The sequence below is a fragment of the Gavialis gangeticus genome, unplaced genomic scaffold (assembly GCF_001723915.1).
Source record: "Gavialis gangeticus isolate Ggan-Ray unplaced genomic scaffold, GavGan_comp1, whole genome shotgun sequence".
Classification (NCBI taxonomy): Eukaryota; Metazoa; Chordata; order Crocodylia; family Gavialidae; genus Gavialis; species Gavialis gangeticus.
In genome coordinates this window covers 72,174,106-72,194,991 of record NW_017729034.1, presented here as the reverse complement: position 1 = coordinate 72,194,991, position 20,886 = coordinate 72,174,106, and the positions used below count along the sequence as shown (strand labels likewise).

Below are 20,886 nucleotides of genomic sequence, written 5' to 3'. Positions count from 1 at the left end.
TCCATGGGATGTTTTTCTTTCTCTTTTTCCTAAAAGTTTATAGTGTTTTGTCACTACAAGAAGATGAGTTGAACAGCTTATAACCAGCAAAGGAACATTTATCTCCATCAATATAGCTTTTCAGTCAGGCCACAGGAATAGTTTTTGAATTTTCTTGGAAGCTTCTTTTATTGATTGCATTACTAATATTAAGACAATTTTTCCTCCCCAAGCCATTAAGGTGTTAGGCTAAGGATTAATGGAACTTGTAGTGCTCATGGTAAGTCTGTCTAAAGTATGGGTGTGTCCTATTAAATAACTCCAGTAAGTTTGAATCAGCATGTGAAAGGTATATTTGTGTAAAGTAGAATTTAATTTTCACAAGGTAATGCTCAGTTTCTAGCACGGGGTGCTGAAAAAGAAAAATGGGGAAGAATAACACATTTGCTTTATTTTTCTGCAGGTCCTGGACAAGATAATCTTTCATTCAAGTCACTTCCTACCAGGAAATGCCTAAAGTGAGAGGTCAAGTAAGACAAGCTGTTTTCCAGTATTTTGTGCTGTCACTCTTTGCAAAGGCCTTCTCAGCCTACTAGCAAATAAAACCCTATCTGGGACCCTATTTTGAGCTATTTTCAGTTTGGGAGCTATTCTTATCAAAAAAGTACTTGAAGTACTTGCGTGTGAAAGACAGTAGACTGCTCTGACCTTGCTAAATGAGTGTGTTCACTTCAATAGGTGGCAAAGACACTTAGAAATAATGGTCTGCATGGAGGTGGACTCTTTAATTTTTTTCTTCAAGAGTATGACGCAGTAGAAATGCATCACCAATGAAATACGAGCACAGACACTTAAAAAACCCATAGGCCTGAGTGGCACATACTCCAGGCAGTACTAATATCTGTCAGCTTGGATGAAGTGAAGCTGCGTAGTTCAGGAGTCTTGAAAGGAAGTGAAATTTGTGAAAAATGACTGTAGAACTGAATCTAAACTTCCTTAAAGAACTGGAGCAGGAGACTGTTTTGGAGGTTCTGTACCGTGATCAGATGCTGAGAAAAGTGGATGAAGAAAGAATAAGGTATTATGCTTTTCCCCCCCTTTTGTTCTTTTTGCATTGTGCCATTCGTTGCTGTCTCTTCTAATCTTACCACTTTTCTAGCATGCTCTTGGCTACTGGTATTTTTTCCAGATGAGAAAAATAACAGCGATTATAACCTCTTCACTGTAGAATACTGGTGGGACCTGAACAAATACAATGCAGTGAATCATCTACTCCATGAATTTAGCTCTCAGCTTTTCTGGAAAAATAATGCCCCTCCAAGGATTACTCCCTCTGCAAAAAGTTTACAATTCAATTTTCTGTCATTACATTCACTGGTGTGTAAGCTTATCCCCATTACAAAGGAAGACTTCACAGATTGGCCTGTTTTAATTAATCACTGGCGTCAGGGTTCTGAACAGGGGATTTGGGAATCTCATCCTGAAGCTGAGCTGAATCTCGTTTCTTATCAAATAAAGTGTATTCCAAGTGTGTTGCCTCTCCTAGTCTACAATTTTCTGTCACCAGCATAGCAAATTTTATTTGCTAGGTGAAAAGTTTTATTTCCTCAACTTCACACAAATCTGCAATGTGAAGGCTGAGATCAAATCTCTGCCTGGCCTATTTTATTTCCTTTATATCAGGGGTCTGACAAGGAGCTTTGGCCATTTGTACAGTACATTGTTGAGCAGCTTCCCCATATAAAACATACTATTTGTGTTGCTAATATTTATAAATGCAAGTCTTAAGTTCTCTAGCTTCAAACATATGAATGGTGAAACTTAAAATTTGATTTCTGTAAGCATTTGTGTGGGCAAAATCTGATTGCAAAGCATCTATAGAAAGCAAATACTAAAAGACTATAAGGAAAGGAAATTAATTAATTTTTAAATTTGAGCAATACATTACTCTTTTGTGGAAATTATACCATTCTGCTTTACATAGTAGAATATTCTCCTAACAAAGGATTACGGCGTAACTAAATTTTAAATAGGTCAGGGAGCTCAGTGCTTGATGATCCTGACACTTTTAGAAGGCTATGAAAGGTAAGTAAAGGAAGCAAGATTTTTTTTAGGCATTTTGTTTTAAACCGTGTTTTAAAGCTGTATGTATTTTATTTGGTTTGACTTAGGTGGCACATTCACTGAAGTTACTTATGGCAGTTCTCTCTCACAAGTCAGATTTTCAGACGTACACACCCTTAGCCTCTTCTCCTTTTGCTTGTGTAACTTTGCAAGCAATTGTACATTCATGCTGTATTTTTGGTGCACTATCATGGGTGCATATGGTCTGCATGAGCAGAACCCCGTGTTTGCTGGATGACAAGCAGGGCTACCTGTACAGCATTATGTTAAAAGTACATTGTGCAAGGCAACGCATATTCATCAGTGTCACCTTGAGTCCCCTGCACTGTCAAGGTCCCGTTCTACAGAGCATTGTACAAGCACATAGCATAGACAACCCCTGCCCTGAAGATCATTATTTCTCTGTTATGGCTATTTCAGATGTTTTGTTTGAATGCTTCTTTTAATGTTGTTTTTTGTTGGAGGTGGGGTGGGGGGAGGATTTATGCATTTTTGGGGACAGACACAGACCCTCTGTAAGAAGGGGGGAGTGTGGGCTTGAAAATGACATTGCGGGGGGGGGAGGTTAGGAGGGAAATGGAATGTCTCTTGTTTCTTATTTTGTGGGTTGTTTGTCTTTTTTTATAAGCTGCCCTGAGGAGCTAAATGTAAATAATCAAAGCAAATAAAATATACATCTAAATAATAATAACAAATAGAGGCACTGATTTGGAAGTATGTTCCATAAAGGATTATCACTATGACATCCTTCATATCAACTTCTGATTATACTTGTTTTTATTTGTCTTGGGGGTTAGGAAATTGAAAACACAGCTGCAGCAGCTTCGGTGGAAAGGAGCTAAAAATGCAAGCCACGAATATCAGGAGAGGTCTTGTGCTCGCTGTCAGAAATCCTTGGGCCTTGTGATGAATAGAGGTGCGGTGTGCAATGGGTGCAGCCATCGAGTGTGCTCCGAGTGTCGCGTCTGTCTCAATCCCTACTTGTGGAAGTGCACCATCTGCTATGCTCATGGGTGAGAAACTGGATTGCTTTTGATAACCCATGGCCCGTTCTGTGTTTATCTCTTGATGCAAATCATGACTGAGGGAGCAAGGAAGTCTCCTGGATTGCTTTAATTATATAGGTTTCCCTTGATTTATGCAGTATATGAGTTCCCGTAAAACTGTGAATACACTGAATTTGCATAAAGGGAACCCCATTTACAATGTAAGAAATAGCGATATGTTCTCACAGCAGTGAGGGAGGGAAGGAGTAAGGCTGGGACCAGGGAAGGGGTGGTGGGGGGGAGGATTGCGGCATGGCCCATTGGCCACTCAAGGGGCTGCAGCAGGGAGTAAAGCGAAGGGAACTGTCAGTGGGTGTGGGGCACAGGACTGGGGGGATGCAGCTCTTACTGCTACATGCACCCCAGGAGGGCTGCAGGCTGGGGGGGCTGCACCAGGCTCTTCCTGGGGGGGTGAGTGCCCCCAGATCTGTACGCAGCATGAGAGCAGGATGCTGCTGCGGGCTGGGGCCAGTGGCGGCACTGGGCTCTTCCTGATGCTCAGGGCAGGCGGCAGCACTGGGAGGGGGGCTGCTGCCACCCCAAAATTTGCCGTAGCTTCCCCCCTCCAACCTGCCCCTCCAGTGCCAGGAAGAGCCTGGCTTTGGCTACTCCCAGTGCAGCTGCAGCAGGGGCTGAGGTGAGTGGGGTCCTGGCCCCACGACCCTTTCCCCTTCCCCAGCAGACTTACTTGCTTGGGGCAGGGCACCTATGCCGATGGCATAGGAGTGAATTTACCTCACATATAACGAATTTTGGGTATAAAAAGAGTCATTGCATAAGAGCAAATTCCCATGTACAGAACCCACATAAATCAAGGGAAACCTGTACTTAAGATACCGTTGGTAAGTATTGAGATCTTGTCACATCCCAGTCCCAGTGAAGTCTGTAAGGACTTGACTTCAGTGGAACCATGTTCATTCCCTTGTGTTTAGCAAAAACTAGTGAAATATAGGACACTGATGCACCTGTACTTCAGCTCTTCCTGGGATTGTGAAACTAGGCAGGATTTGAAGTAGTTTAATTTTTATATAGAAATTATTCCACTGATGGCATTCTTCTCTGAGTTCATACTGAAGCCATATCCTAGCAGTCTGGTGCTGGTATTGTGCTGCTAGAGGGATCATCTTTTATATAACAGTTCCTGACTGCTTGCTAGCTATTCCTGTAGCTATAATGTACTAAAGTTAACCAATAGTATATATGTGTTAAAATACTTAGTTTAAATTTGAATGAGACCATTTTGGGGACAAGAATGTATAGTCAGAACTTTACATGCATCAGTTTTCAAATGTATTACCTTCTTACTTTTGCTGCAAAATTCCAAATAAATGAACCGTAAGTCTTTTAATTTGCTTATTTAAATAATTGGAGTCATTGAATCATGATTAGAACTTGTGATTCCGTTCTTCCAGTATGGTTTTTAGAAACACTCCAGTCTTTGTTCAAGGAAATCTCTTATTTTTTTCATACTGTTGTTCTTGAAAAATTGTGCATCGTCAGTGAGTGTTATTTACCTTAGAGCAGAGAGATGCTGCAAGGTTCTGTTCTTGATTAGGTATCGTTTGAACTTTTCAGTACAAATCTGATCCAAAGTTGGTTGAGATGATGGCAGACTCTTTTCAGGGCTATATAGCTTAGGAGCTGGATAGAGCCATGTTTGGGTCTCCTGCAGTGAGGTGAGTTCTACTCAGTGTCCCATATTTAAGAGGATGAGGAAAGATTTAGATGATTTAGAAATTTAGAATCCAGGTTTCAGAGATGCTGAGCATCCTTAATTCCAGTGAAGGAACTCACCTCTTAAAAAATCAAGACCTAAATACCTTGTTGTAGAGTCTTGATTGCTGGAGATGGTGTGTATTTTTATGAAGAAAAGTATAGTGACTGGCTGTAAAGTATTAGTTACAAAACTTACTGATGAATATTTGATAACTGGTGTCATTTCATTATCTTCATCTTGGGTTTTTGGGGTTTTTTTGGTTAAACTCTGAATGCTGTTAGAATGTTTTTTTTCCCTTACAATAAAGTACTGATATCAGAAACATCACTGAAGTTCTCCCCTCCCTACTCCAGTGGTAGATACCAAGATTATTGTAGAAAAAAAACTTGATATATCAAACTGAGGACAAACAGTGATAAGAGTGCCACTAGACAGTGTTTCTGAAACTTCAAAATCAAAATGGAACTGTATCTCCCATGTTCTGAAACTAGATGAGTTCACTGATGTAAAGCCCAAGTAAACAAAATTCAGTGAGTTTACTGCTTTCACAGCTTTGATCTGATGTGCTTATGTGGGTGAATAGATGGTCTCTTTTAACCTCTTGTGTGCCTTTTCTCTTTGTACATCTGAAAACAAGCATCTCAAAAGCAATCCGAATAAGAGCCATGGATATGTTTTACCGTAGGGCTATAGAGATGTCTCTGCTTGACAAAGGAATATGATTGGCCAAATTTGGAACTCACAAGCTGCTAGTTTTGTGTGGGGAAGGGCAGTTTAACTGAAATTGGGACTTGGCATGATATATGCTCATGAAACATAAGGGGAGAGAGATGCATTTTGAAAAAGGCAGTAATAAAACCACAAAAATTGGCCAGGGGACTCAGAGGCAGTTGTATAACCTTAAACTACTCAATACTTCTTGTTTGAAACAAATGGATTAGATTTGAAGTTGACTGTGGTCATGAAAATCAATTTAAACTTTACAGGCCTGTTTTCTTTCTTGTATTCTATGGAACCCTGCAAAAAGGTGCTGCCTTTTTTGCATCACTGCACATGAATGTGGTATCTTAGCAATCAACATATACGTGTTGCATAAAAAAACAACGTGGATAAAAGCATGACATTTTGTCAGTGGTTTTACAAACTGTAATTTTTGCTTTGTTTACTTTCACAGCTATCTAAAAGTGAGGAAAAACAAAAACTAAAGCAATGGGTTTTTTGCACGTAAATTCTTTAGAGACAAAAAAATGCCTTGTTGCAGTTTTGATCAATAATAATTCATGAACCCTTTGCCAGGGAAAACTAGCTTTAGCCCTCTAATTTTGTACATATTCAGTTATTGTAAATCATGGCTTGTTGCTTTGCACCAGATCGGGAGAAATAAAGAAATGTGTATATGCCAGTGTATGCTAGTTCTGTAAGTCACATGCCCACAAACCCTTGGTGATGGAACATTGGTTTACAGATTTAAAAGACTAAAAGAGAGGAAATTCTCCGTGGCTGTTTAGAATCGAGGCATCCGTTGAAAAATGTCAGCTTTTAGTCTTCACAGCTAGGGACAAACATTCAAAAAGCCCAAGCCTGAATTGATTCACTCTTTGCAGGTTAGTCTAAGCTGTGCAGTTTAAACTGATTAATAACTGGACAGGCATGCTCTGGTAACCAGGAAATGCAGGCACATGCCTGAAGTGGCTCAACGGTCAAGCCAGAAGGTGGTGGTGTTGGGGGGGGATGCTAGAGCATGCCTGCCAGCCGCTGCCAAAGAGGAGGAAAGAGAGACACCCTCCAAGGCTCTCACCCCTCCCTGCTGGAGCAGAGGTGGTGCCACCAGGCACCAGCCCAGGCTAGCACACAGGGGTTGGGGAAAAAGTCCTCTCTCTGAAGCAAGCATATACTGAACACAGCAATTTGCAAAACATACGACAGGGAACTACCAAAAATCTTTGCCTAAGCTGTGATACAGCCCAGTAAAACTCAGCATACACAGCTTAGTCTAACTTAAAATGTAAACCAGAAAGACAAGAATTAGTTTCACTAATCCTGAGTGCAAAGCGTCTCCTTACAGCCAGGCATTCAGAAAGGCTTTATCATATAAATGTAGCTCTCTTCATTCTTTGGTGAAGCTGTTTGCAACTTCTCTTAACTCTTTATCGGCATGTGTGATGATTGTCAGTCTTTGCCAACACTTGCTGTTCCAGACATGTGGCAGAGACTGCAGCCAAAGCCCCAGGGGTTCTGGGGGAGAGAGGGGACAGAGTGAGCAATTAACTCCATCCCTGCCTGTTTGCCAGCAAGCCATGGAGATGTGGCTGGGGCTGGCAAATGGCAGTTGTGGTACACAGGGTTTGCCAGTGGAGGGGAGAGGGGACCGAGGAAGAAATTTGCCTCAGGGGCCATGGCAGGCTAGAGGGCAGAGGGAGTGGCCAGCCCTGCTGTGGAGTAGAGAGGCCTGCCCAGCCCAAGAGCATGCTGGGATGCTGGGGGTGTCTGGTTTATCTTAAACCAGCAAGGGGTCTGGGACAGACATTGCATAAAGCCGGTTGACCCAAATCAGTTAAGTCTGATACCACATTCGACCAGGTCTATCTCAAACTGGTTTTGGCCATTTTCAGGTTGGTTTATGTGGAGTGAATGTCTGTTCTGTTACAGATTTAAACCAGTTTCTGATCACTTAAACTGGTTTATGTGTAATGTCTGTCCCTAGCCCACTTGTTTTTTTAACTAAAGAAAAATAGCAGAGCAGTTCTTCAGTAGCAAAGAACTCCACCCACAACAGGTCAACTGTTTTTGACACTATGGATTCCTATTTGAAATCTCTGGGTTTATCTTGTAAATAATGTTTGCACACCTAACAGTGCTAACATTACATGGAACCCTGCAGCATCCTTGAAAGGATCTCAAGGCACCTCTGCGTGCCACAGCACCCAGTTGAAAATCACTGCTGAGACATAAAAGGGGAACAAAGAGAGCTAGAGGAATATGGTGCATAAACATGGCGCCACCAAAATTTTACTTCTGAAGTACCGGTGTAATCAGAGACATCAGTCAGTTACCACTATGTCATGTTCTTAAATTGTAACATGCCAAGTTGTGCTCCTTCTAATATGAGAGAAAGGAATATCTGAAGTTTCCTGCATAGCTGATCTATTATGATGCAGTACATGGCTTTAGAGCAGTGCCCAAGACAAGGTAGGGAAGGTTGTTTCAGTTTTCTCTCTCAGAATTTTCAAGCTCTGTTAATTAAAGTTAGGTACCAAAAATCTCTGGTTTGGCATGTCAGTAGCCTGATATCCGAAGAAGTGGAAATTTTTCCTTTCCATTTAGGGTCATAGAAGCTGTGTATATTTCATTCCTCTAAATATAGACTTTGTATAGACTTTACAGATAGCAGTTCAGAGAGTAGGTCGGGTTAAAAAATGGCCCCCGATCTAAGGTACATTAGGGGAGGGATGGGGAAGCTAGTGGTGTTGTGGAGTCCATGGGGGAGTTGGGCTGACTATCTGCAGGAGGGAGGGAGTGCTAAAATTAGCCCAGTGCCAAGGGGTCAGGTAGGAAACGTGCAACTCTGGGGCTGGGGCCAGTGGCTGAGCTTTTCCAATCCCAGGGCTGTGCTGGGAAAGTGTGCAGAAGGTGTTAGATCTGTCTAGCCATATCCAATCTAACTTACTGCACTTCCAAGGTACAGTTAAATTAGATTGGTTCAGCTATTTTTGACTGATCTAATCTTCCTGGAACAGTTTGTACTTGCACTTACTAGTCAGGTCAGTCTAAGGTCTGCATGTGGGTGACCTAAGTTAGATGGAATGGTCATTTTTAATGCAATCTAACCTCCATGAACATTTGTATGTACCCACAAAGTTGCTTATCTTTAGGTGCTTAGAAATGGACCCTAAGGTGAGACAGTGTCCTACAAACTCTCTGACCTACTGTCAAATAGAGTGAGTGGATACCCCAGGGCTATTTTTCTCTGGCCTTTGTGGATTTCAGAATTGTTTATCGCTCAGTTGAAAAATGCATGTTGTTTTTTTCTTATTCTGAGAGTCTGTTCTTATGTTGATTGCATACTCAGTGAAGCATCACCCTTATAAGATTCTGAATCTGGTGACTGACATCAACCTCTCCATAAAGGAAAGCTTAAGATGAAGGATAGGCCGTGGTACCAGCCCATTCATATCAATGATGAGAAGACATGTTCTTTCCTTCTTTAGAGCTATGGACCTGCCGTTTGGCATGTGCTCCCATGTAGCCATTTTAAATTCCACTGAAAAGCATGCACTTCAGCATTGTCTGTTTTCACTTATTTGAGCTATGTTATGACTGGAGGCAAAAATACATCCAAATGTGCTTTGCCTGAGCTTGTACAGCAAATTGGATGCAGAACTGGGAATGGAACCCAGGACTCCTTGACCTCCAAATGGTTGCTCTGCATGCTATTTAAGACTTCCTGCAGAATAATTCCCACATGGAGAACAAAGTTGACCATTTGCCCCCATGCCCTCAGTGGGGACTTCTGTAAGATATTAGTTGTACTGAAGGATTAGTCTTATTTCTTTTGATTTGTTAAATAGACACTTATTCTGTTGTCTCAAGCACACACAATTAAATATGAAAATATATATTGTAAACTGCATAGAGAAGGTTCAAGTGTCTGCTGTTGTTTTTCAGAGCCATGAAGGTAAAAACTGGTGAATGGTTCTTTGAGGAACGAGCGAAGAAATTCCCAGGTGAAGGTAAATCACCCACTCAGACAACAAAAAAACTCCTGTGCAGTATGTAGCCCTTACGGAAGCAAAAACAATCCAAGTCCTTACCATGTCATTCTGTTTCATTTCCCAACTGGTGGGAGAGAAGTGTGAAATAAAGACAGCATTTTGTGGTGTAGGTTCAGTGTGTGGAAGACCGCAGAATGCATGTCTTTTTATCTCTAGCAGAAACCAGAATAATATATTTGAAAGCACAAAGCAATTTGGCTGGGTAATATGAAAAATTTGAACCATATCAACTTGAACAAGATGACACAAGCTGTGAGCACCAAATAAGGGTACAGCTTGACAGTAATATGAAATACAGTGGCATGTGAAATAACCATACAAGTACTACAATATGTGGACAGAAATTACATGATTCAGTCTCCATTAAAATTAATGGTAAAGCTTCCATTTAATTTAGAGGTGCAGGCTATGAGGTAGACACTCAGGGCCCTTTTACCAGCAGTGGGGCCACCAAGCACCAGAGGAAGTGGGAGAGGAAGGAGGTGCATGCCTATCCACCTGTATTAGCCCCCTGGATCTGCTCATTTGAATCACATCCAAATGGGAGTTTGCAGTGCACTCTGTCCAACCTGTAGCTGAGTTGAAGCAATTCCTCACTTTTCCCAGTATGGGACACTCACTGTTTTAAACTAATAGTGACTTTGAAAATAAGAAGGGATTGTACATAGGGGAAACCAAGAACCATTAGACCCCAACTACCTCCTTTATGATAAGGGGGGCTGTGCTGGAAGGCACCCTTGGGAGCACGATTGCCTTTTGCCTTCTGTTTGCCCAGGAGGATGTTTATGACTGAAAAAGTAAAAGGCTGTCATATAAGTGTAGGGTCATAGGAAAGTAGGGCTGGAAGGGACCTCACAAGATCATCTAGTCCAGGCCTTGCTCAAGGCAGGATCATCCCTGACAATACTGTCTCAGTCTGTCTAACCTGCTCTTGAAATCTTTCAAGAATGCAGATTCCACAACTAAGTAGCCTGTTCCAGTGCTTGACCATCCTCATCAGAAAGTTCCAACCTAGATTTCCCCTGCTGAAGCTTGAAGCCATTGCTCTTCATCCTGTCACATATGGTCACAAAGAAAAACCCATCTCCATCCTCTCTGTATTTACCCTTCAAGTATTTGAAGACCATTATCAAATCTCCCTTTCAGTCTTCTCTTCTCCAGACTACATAACCTTAGTTCTTTCAGATTTTCCTCATAAGTCTTGCCACTGAGGCCCCTAATAATTGTCATTGCTCTGTGCTACCCCGTTTCCAAACTCTCCACATCCTTTTTGAAGTGTGGGGCTCAAAACTGGACACAGTACGTGGGGTGAGGCCTTACCAGTGACAGTCTTGTTAAGATAACACAGTATACTCTTGGCTTTTTTGCAACAAGAGTGCACTGTTGCTCCTAGTCAGCTTATTGTCTGTTATAATTCCCAGGTACTTCTCTGTAGTACTGCAGCCTAACCACTCATTCCCTCATCTGTATGTATGCGTGTGATTATTCTGTTCCGAAGTGGAGGCCTTTGCACTTGTCCTGGTTGAATCTCATCTGAGAGATTGCAGGCCATTTCTCCAGGTCATTCTGGATCTTATTTGTACTCTTCAGAATGTCTGCAACACTACCCATTTTGGTGTCATCCAAAAATTTGCTAAGCATGCACTTGATCTCATCATCCAAATAATTTAATAAAGATATTAAACAATAATGAACCCAGGATAGAGCCCCTTGGAAATCCTATTTGGAATCATAGAAATTTAGGGTTGAAAGGGAACTCAGGAGGTCATTTAGTCCAACCCCCTGCTCAAAGGAGGACCATCCACAACTAGATCATCCCAGCCAAAGCTTTTTCTAGCCAGGTCTTAAAAATTTCTTAGGATGGAGCTTCCACCACCTCTCTGGGTAACATGTTCCAGTATTTTACTACCCTCCTAGTGAGAAGATTCTTCCTAATATCTAACCTAAACTTCCCTTGCTGCAACTTGAGACCATTGCTGCTTGTTCTGTCATCTGCCACCACTGAGAACAGTTTAACTCCATCCTCTTTCAAACCTCCCTTCAGGAAGTTGAAGGCTGGTATTAAAGCCTCTCTCAGTCTTTGTCTTCTCCAGACTAAATAAGCCCAGTTTCCTCAGCCTCTCCTCAGAAGTCATGTGCTCCAGTCCCCTCACCATTTTTGTTGTCTTCTGCTGGACTTTCTGCACATCCTTTCTGTAGGAAACACAGTACTCCATATGTAGACTCACCAGTGCTGAATAGAGGGGAATACTCACTTCCCTTGACCTGCTGGCACCGCACCTACCAGTGCAGCTCAGTATGCTGTTAGCTTTCTTCACAACAAGGGAACACTGTTGACTCATATTCAGCTTATTGTTCATTGTAACCGCCAGGTCCTTTTCTGAGAGCTGCAGCCCAGCCAGTTAGCCCTCAGCCTGTACCAGTGCATGGGATTGTTCTGTCCTAAGTACAGGACTTTGCACTTGTCCTTGTTCAATCTCATGAGATTTCTTTTGGCCCAATCCTCCAATTCGTCTAGGTCCCTCTGAAGCCTAGCCATACGCTTCAGCATATCTATTACTTCCCACAGCTTAGTGTCATCTACAAACTTGCTGAGGGTGGACTCTATGCCATCTTCCAGGTTGCTGATGAAGACATTGAACAAAAGGGGCAAGATCCTAGAAAAGATTGTCAAAGAGACCATTCTCAATAGACTGGGTGATGGCAAAATCCTGAAGGATAGCCAGCACGGGTTTGTCGCGGGTAGGTCTTTCTTGACCAATCTCATTTTCTTCTACGACCAGGTGACCTATCACCTGGACAAGGGGGAAGAGATTGATGTCGTATATCTTGACTTTAAAACAGCCTTTGATCTGGTATCCCATGATCACCGTTTAGCAAAAATGGCCAACTGCGGCCTCAGCTTCACCGCGGTCCACTGGCTGGGGAATTGGCTCTGTGGTCAGACCCAGAGGGTGATGGTTGACGGGAATCAGTCGTCGTAGTGCTCTGTGACCAGTGGAATCCCTCAAGGTTCTGTCCTTGGGCCTATAATAATTAACATCTTCATTAATGATGTGAACATTGGTGTCAGAAGTGGACTGGCCAAATTTATCACGAAGTTTGGTGTCGTCGGCAAAGCATACACACCTGAGGACAGGAGGGTGATCCAGGCTGACCTTGACAGGGTCTGGAAATGGGCAGATGAGAACCTGATGGTGTTTAACAGTGAAAAATGCAAGGTTCTCCACCTTGGGAAGAAAAGCCTACAGCATCCTTATAGGCTCGGCAGTGCTACGCTGGCTAGCACTACGGACGAAAGGGACTTGGGGGTCAGGATTGACCACAAGATGAACATGAGCCTTCAATGTGATGCTGTGCTTAGTAAAGTGAACAAAACACTAACTTGCATCCATAGATGCTTCTCAAGCAAATCCCAGGACGTCATTCTCCTGTTGTACTTGGCCTTGGTGAGGCTGCAGCTGGAGTACTGCATCCAGTTTTGGGCTCCACAGTTCAAAAAGGATGTGGAGAAGCTTGAGAGAGTCCAGAGGAGAGCCATGCGCATGATCAGAGGTCAGGAAAACAGACTTTACGACAGCAGGCTGAGAGCTGTGGGACTCTTCAGCCTGGAAAAGCACAGGCTCAGAGGTGATCTCGTGCCACCTATAAGTTTATCAGGGGTGTTCACCAGGATCTGGGGGAATGTTTGTTCACCAGAGCACTGCAAGGGATGACAAGATCGAATAGTTACAAACTCCTCCATGACCATTTCAGGCTGGACATAAGGAAGAACTTCTTTACTGTCTGAGCCCCCAAGGTTTGGAATAGACTGCCACCAGAGGTGGTTCAAGCACCTACTTTGAACACCTCCAAGAGACATTTGGATGCTTATCTTGCTGGGATCCTATGACCCCTGCTGACTTCCTGCCCCTGGGGCAGGGCGCTGGACTCGAAGATCTTCCAAGGTCCCTTCCAGCCCTAATGTCTATGAACTCTATGAAAAACTGGCCCCAGCACTGACCCCTGGGGCACTCCACTTGATACTGGCTGCCAACTAGAGATCGAGCCATTAATTACTACTCTCTGAGCCCAAAGCTCCAGCCAGTTTTCTATCCACCTTACAGTCCATTTATCCAGCCCATATTTCCTTAGTTTGCCTGTGAAAATGTTGTGAGACACCATATTAAAATCATTGCGTCACGGAGTGGGGTCCTAGGGGTGGCCATGATCTCCCCTAGCACGCCCTTACCATGCCAGGTTTGCCTCAAAGCACCCTCAAATCTTGTCTGCCACATCTTTGATGTTATGGTATAATAGGGAGGCTGCCTAGCTGTCCTCTTGAACACAGTTTTCTGTTGTACCTTGGCCCCATTCTGTCGTGGGCTGTGCATGGCTCCAACCACACCTTTACCATGCCCCCAGCTTCACAGATGGTACCAATGTTGTTTGGTCTGGGCCCTGTTGTAATGTGGCCCCCTTGTCCTCCCTGGGCCCTCCGTGGCCCTGTCTGGCTCTGTGCCTTCCTGGCGCTCGGGCTCTCTGCAGCCCTGTCTGGCTCTGCATCCCCCTGGTGCTCGGGCTGTCTGCGGCCCTTGTCTCGCACCGCTCCCCACCGGCACTCTGGCTTTCCATGGCCCCCATCTGGGGGCTTCTCACTCTGCCCCCTTTTGCCTGGGGCTGGGGTCAGTGCACCCCAAAATGCTGCACCCTCTCTGGCTCCAGGGTCCCCACACTACCATGGATCCCCTATGAGGCCTCCTTCAACCCCTAATAGTGTCACCCAAACCACCGGTGTTTTATACAACAAGAAACAAAACATAAGTCCCTGGGCTGTGACATAAAATCAAGCTGCTCGGCTATAACGTTATTCCCACCACATCAGGGTGCTCTATCCTTCCCCCAGTCTCGGAGCTGTACCTGCAGTCTGGCCTCTCCCCTCTGCTTGCTCTGGGAGAGCTCCTTCACCCATGGCTGCTAGCAGGGAACTGCCAGCCTGGCCTCAGCCCTGGGGTTTGCGCGCGCCAGGCCCTGCCCCTTCCGGTCAGCTGACCGCTGGCAGGTGTGGGCCACTAGTTCACTCCAGTTACCCTCGCAACCAGCAGCTGGGCTCCTTACTTACTGCTAGGGCTCTTTCCCTAGCAGTTTCCACTCTTCATAGGAGCAGGGCACCAATGTGCTCTGCGACACACCTTCCCTCTTCATAGGAGCAGAGCACCAAAATGCTCTGCGACACATAGCTTAAAGAAATATTTACCACATCCACTGGTCTCCTTGTGCCCACAGAGCCAGTCATCTCATCATAGAAGGCAATCAGGTTGATCAGGCATGACTTGCTCTTGGTGAATCCATTATGCCTGTTCCTAATCACCCTCTTCTCCAAGTGCTTCAAGATGGGTTCCTTGAGGATCTGCAAAGTTGACTGGTTTGTAGTTCCCTGGATCCTCCTATTTCCCTTTCTTAAATATGGGTACTATGTTTACCTTTTTCCAATTATCTAGGACCTCTCCTGATCGCCATGAGTTTGCAAAGTTGATGGTCAGTGGCTCTGCAGTCATGTCAGCCAACTCCCTCCACACCCTCAGGTGCATCTCTTCCAGCCCCAAGGACTTGTATAAGTCCAGCTTTTTAAAATAGTCCCTACCCTGTTCTTTCACCACTGTTGGCTGGTCATTTCCTCCCCAAACTTTGCTGCCAGGTGCAGTAGTCTGGGAGCTGTCCTTCCCTGTGAAGACTGAGATAAAAAGGGCTTTGAGTACTTCAGCCTTTTCTGCATCCTCTGTCACAAGGTTGCCTCCCCATTCAGTAACTGACCCAAATTTTCCCTGAGCCTCCTCTTGCTACTGACAAACTTGTAGAAACCCTTCTTGGTACTCTTCAGATCTCTTGCTAGCTGCAACTCCAATTGTGCTTTGGCCTTCCTGACTTCATCTTTGCATGCCTGAGCAATACTTTTATACTCCTCCCTGGTTGTTTGTCAAGTTTCCACTTCCTATAAACTTTCTTTTTGTGATTTAATTTACTGAAGAGTTCCCTGCTAAGCCAAGCTGGTCTTCTGTCATACTTGCTAGTCTTTCTGCACATTGGGATGTTTTGTTCCTACGCTCTCAGTTAGGCTTCTTTAAAGTACAGGCAACTCTCCTGGACTCCTCTCCCCATCAAACTGGCTTTCCAGGGGATCCTGCCTATGAGTTCCCTGAGTCGAAATCAGCCCTTCTAACAGTCCAGGGTCCTGGACTGCTGCTCTCCATCCTTTCTTTTATCGGGATCCTGAACTCAGTCACCTTGTGGTCACCGCTGCCCAAGTCCCATCCATTTCTACATTCCCCACCAATTCTTCCCTCTTTGTGAGCAGCAGGTCAAGAAGAGCATGACCCCTAGTTGGCTTTTCCAGCCCTTGCACCAGGAAGTTGTCCCCAGCACTCTCCAAAACATTCTTGGATTGCCTGTGCACTGCTGTATTGCCCTCCCAGCAGATGTCAGGGTGATTGAAGTCCCCCATAAGAGCCAGGGCTTGTGATTGGGAAACTTCTGCTAGCTGTCTGAAGAAAGCCTCATCCACCTCATCCTCCTGGTCTGGTGGCCCATAGCAGACCTCCACCACAACACCATCCTTATTGCTCTCCCTATTGCTCTTACCCTAACCCAGAGACTTTCAACAGGCCTGTCTCCAGTTTCATACTGGAACTCTGAGCAATCATACAGCTCTTTTCCATAAACTGCAACTCCTCCTCTTCTCCCCTACCTGTCCTTCCTGAACAGTTTGTACCCACCCATGAGTACTCCAGTCATGTGAGCTCCCACCAAGTCTGTATTATTCCAGTCATGTCACAGTGTTGTGACTGTGCAAGGACTTCCAAGTCTTTCTGCTTGCTTCCCAGGCTCTGTGCATTCCTGTACAGATACCTGAGGTAACTAGTCTATTGTCCTGATTTCTCAGGAAGTATGAGAACACCTCTCCTATTGCCCCTTCTTACTTACTCTTCATCCAGGTCACCCATTTCCCCACTTACCTCAGGGCTTTGGTCTCCATCCCCCAGCGAACCTAGTTTATCTCCTCCCAAATAGACACTGAGCCATTGATGACTACTTATTGAGCATGATTTTTTCCCTCAACAAGTTATGTATCCACCGTTGTCTAGTCTGTATTTTCTTAGTTTGTTAACAAGAATGTCACAAGACAGGTTATCTTTGAAACAACAGGCATTCTTTGAAAGCTGCCATCTGGCAAAATTAAAAAAACAAAAACAAAAAACCCTGAGCAATAATACTACTTCTTACTAAAAAAATAATCCAGAGGTTATTTGTAGATGCCACTAAATCCCCTACTGGACAATTTGCACTTTCCCAGTTTAAGAAGGTGAATCAACCTGCACTGTTCAAGGCAATGGAGTTTGATAGTATTATGCTTTGATCTCATTTTTTCTTCAGAGGACGTTTGTTGAGGCTAATTCTAACAATCTGTCCGAAATCCAAGGATAAGTATCTTCTGTCGTTCCCAGAGATGGGACCTGATCTTACAAAGGATGAAACTGACAGGAATTGAAGATATTCAGCATCTTGTATGATTTTATCTTTGTAGATATTTGAAATTCTGCGTTATACTTAGAAATCTTCCAAGCCTGTAGAAAGAGTGCCCTCTTTTGGCCTGATAATGTAATGCAAATTAGGTGCTTGCTTGCTATATAACATGGTGAATTGATTAGCACGTACTGCATCTTTTACCATATTGGAGACTTAAAAAAGTTATACTCTTATGCCAATACTTCTATTAATGTTTTTAGCACTGAACTATGATTTAAGCAACACCTTTTCATAAAAAATGATAGGCTGCTTTTACTAAATAATAAATTGGTAAGCTAAAAAGTAATTTCAGGCATTAATAAATTAAGATACTAGGCATTACTCATTGATAATAGCCATTGATTGTCAAAACTGCATTATACCAAGAGCACTTGTTAAGCATTATGACATGAAGAAAAATTATTGCTGTTTATTATCAACATCAAGCTCTCATGTTTAAAGTTGATTTACTTTATATATAATTATTTTTAATGATGCATCTTTTGCAAAACAAAGCACAATAATACCATAAAGCTGCATTATTGGTTACATGCTGATAATATTAAGAGAGATTTAGCAATAACTTTGAGCCAATTATTTTCAGTTTCCCATTTATTATATAAACTTAGCCCTTTTCTGTTTTTTCATTATTCATGAACAGTTTGTAATTTTTATTTAATTTGTTTGTGACCAAACAAATATTTGCAGTTGTTTTTTGTCTTGTGATTGGTCCCATAAATCATGCAATTTTGCTTCTGCTCTGTGATTGGGTGAGCTAGCTGACCAGAGTGTTTGGGATTTATTTGTGCATATTTATACTTGTTCAAACCTACTGTGTGAAAAACTAAAACAGCCTTATAAAAGGTGAACAGGCTTCTAGCATGAATGCTCCAGTAAGCCGTGTTAGTCTCAAGCGAGGCAGAGGGTACCTTATAGGTTAATTCAAAGAAGCATAGGCTTTCACAGACAAAAGCTTATTTTGGCATACTTTGTAGCATCTGATTAAAGCAAGCTTTTAGTCTTTTAGTGAGTTTGTGGTTTATAGGTCAAAATTACTCCCATTCAGTGGCCTAGTCTATGACCAATGTGCTAATCAGGTCCCAGTAAATCCTCGGACTGCTAGGCCCACTGTCTAGAAATTGCTGGAGATCATTTATCTGAGTTTGAGATTAATATTGTTACTAAAATATCTCTGAGGAGAGGATGAGCTAAATTAATACTACAGGGTTTTTTTTGGCATAGATGGGATTTAAGTGTGCTTGGGGGTTGTGCTGCCAATTGCAAGAGGTAAATCTCATAAGAGTTTGCATATGCATGAACTTCTGGAAATTTAGCCCATTGCCTGAAAGCACTCTGTATCTGAAAAGTGTTATAGTATCACTATTAGGGTTATTGCTACTAACTACTGTGTTTGTGTGTCTTTTTTTTTCCTTTATAGGTAGACGTGAAACAATTGGGGCAAAGCTCTTGAAATCCTATCAAAAACTGAGGTAAGACTGGGAGAACAAAATGTCCTAGGACACTGAGACTATTATATAAAACAGCCAACAGTTTAAGTTTTCTGATTCCTAAAACAGCATATCTAAAGATTAATAAAACTTGGAATCAAGCTAAGTAATATTGTAGAAAGTGTGACCGTTTTTTTGGTCTTTGTGCACCCTAGTGAAAAGACCCAGACTAGGGACAGAAATTACACACAAACCATGATTGAAAGCTACACACAAGTGATTGGAAACTGGTTCAGATCTGTAACACCACAGATGTTCAGTGCACATACACCACTTTCAAAATGGTCAAAACCAGTTTAAGATAAGCCTAGATGGATGTAGTATCAGAATTAACTGATTTAGGTTAAATCAGTTTATTGAACTTCTGTCCCAGATCCCCTCCAGATTCAAGGTAATTTACAGTCCCCCAGCATCTCAGGATACTTTGCACCTCCCCCACAAATCCCCCTTGCAGCGTGGGCGGGCTAGGCTTGGCCCAAGCTGTCTGCTCCAACCAAGCAGGGAGGCATATTCTAGTACCCCCTGGCTTCTGGCTTGTGCCACTGCAGGCATTTGGCTACATTTCCGGAATCAAAAGTGAATGTCTGTTCACTTGCTTATCAGTTCAATCTACACAGCTTAAATAAACCTGTGAAAACTGAATCAATTCAGCCTCAGACTTTTTGACTGTCTGTACTTAGCCACAGTGAACACTAGAAAGAATCCTATTTTAGCTAAAGAGTTTCCTTCCTTTAATTTTGGGAAATTTGTGGTAATTATTATTTTTTTGTTGTGATCTACTTTTACATTTACAGCTTATATTTAAATGCCTGGGGTCCAAAATAATAATTAAGACAGACAATAAAGGTATAGGCACTCAGTAACCTAGCTGGAGAGATTTTTGCCTGTTGTTAGTTTTAGAATAAATATTCGATAGGAGTGTCTGTATTTGTTAAGGTTTGTCAGTGTGTGCCAAGCATGTGAGCATACTAGTTGATTTCAAGCAAGTACTGTGTTAAATTGGGGCACTGCCCTGTTGAAATTAGAACTAATAATATGTGTATAAAGGAACCACTATATTAATCCCATATAATGTATGTGTAACAGGGCGGCCTCCTCGGGGTCAGTTTACTGGTGGCCCCGCCTACCTGTTATGGGCCAACCGCCCGCCTTCTCGCCTACCACGCCTTGTTGTTAATTGTTGTTAATTAAGTGGGAGGCTGCCCATTGTATGCCCTGATGCCAGGGGGCGCTATCTGCAGCTCTGTTCCTTCCCTACACTGCAGCCCAAGCCTCACAGATGGTATTTGTAAATTCCTATTTATGTTGGGATCTTGGCCATGGTGGGCTTACCCCTTTTTTTTCTAGCTAGGCCTGTGAGTCAAAAAACCCCACTAATCAGGGTTTGACTCCCAGGCTCTAGCTCTCAAAAAAAAACCCTCAGGCTCTGGCCCCTCTGTGATGCTGGGGTCTACTCACCCCCAAATACTGTGCCCCCTCTGGCGCTGGGGTCAGCTCATCTCCAAATATTGTGCCCTCTCTAGCACAAGGGTCAGCTCACCCCTGAATATTGCCCCCTGTCTGGCGCTGGGGTGCCCACACTGCAGTGAGCCCCCAATGAGGCCTCCTCCTTCCCCAAATAGCCTCACCCAAACCACCGGTGTTAACATTAAACAAAAAAAGTAACATGCTTGCTTACTTTAGATGATCATGAGGATGGTTCAAGGCATGGTGTAGTCTTCTGACAGAAACTGCAGCCATGGCACTGTAGTCATTGGAGCCCACCTCCGTGCTGCTTCTCTGGCCTTCTTCACTTGCCGTTTGTAGGAGCTTGGCCTTCCTCTTCCTGTCACCTGACCGGCTGGCAGGACTTGTGGCGTAGACACCCATACAGTCCAATGGGTCGCCAACTGGTTAGAGAGTCGCACCCAGAGGGTGGTAGTGGATGGGTCTTTCTTGACCTGGAAGGACGTGGGAAGTGGGGTCCCACAGGGCTCAGTCCTTGGGCCTGCACTGTTCAATATCTTCATCAGTGATTTGGACGAGGGGGTGCAAAGCACCCTGTTCAAGTTTGCTGATGACACTAAGATGTGGGGAGATGTGGGCACAATTGAGGGGAGCAACAGGCTACAGTTAGACCTAGATAGGTTACAAGGATGGGCGGAGGAGAACAGGATGGGGTTTAACACGGACAAGTGTAAGGTGTTGCACCTGGGGAG

General features: G+C 43.5%; 1 protein-coding gene across 3 annotated transcripts in view; it reads left to right on the top strand.

Annotated features, from left to right (window-relative positions):
• SYTL3 (synaptotagmin like 3) overlaps positions 1 to 20,886 on the top strand; it is a 65,295-nt gene that overhangs the window by 8,288 nt on the left and 36,121 nt on the right. For all 3 annotated transcript variants that reach the window (XM_019527167.1, XM_019527166.1, XM_019527168.1), the window contains exons 2-5: positions 443 to 1,057; positions 2,901 to 3,116; positions 9,532 to 9,596; positions 18,619 to 18,670. In XM_019527167.1, coding sequence (XP_019382712.1) covers positions 948 to 1,057; positions 2,901 to 3,116; positions 9,532 to 9,596; positions 18,619 to 18,670 — 443 coding nt within the window. In that variant the 5' untranslated portion in view covers positions 443 to 947. The remainder of the gene's footprint in view (positions 1 to 442; positions 1,058 to 2,900; positions 3,117 to 9,531; positions 9,597 to 18,618; positions 18,671 to 20,886) is intronic.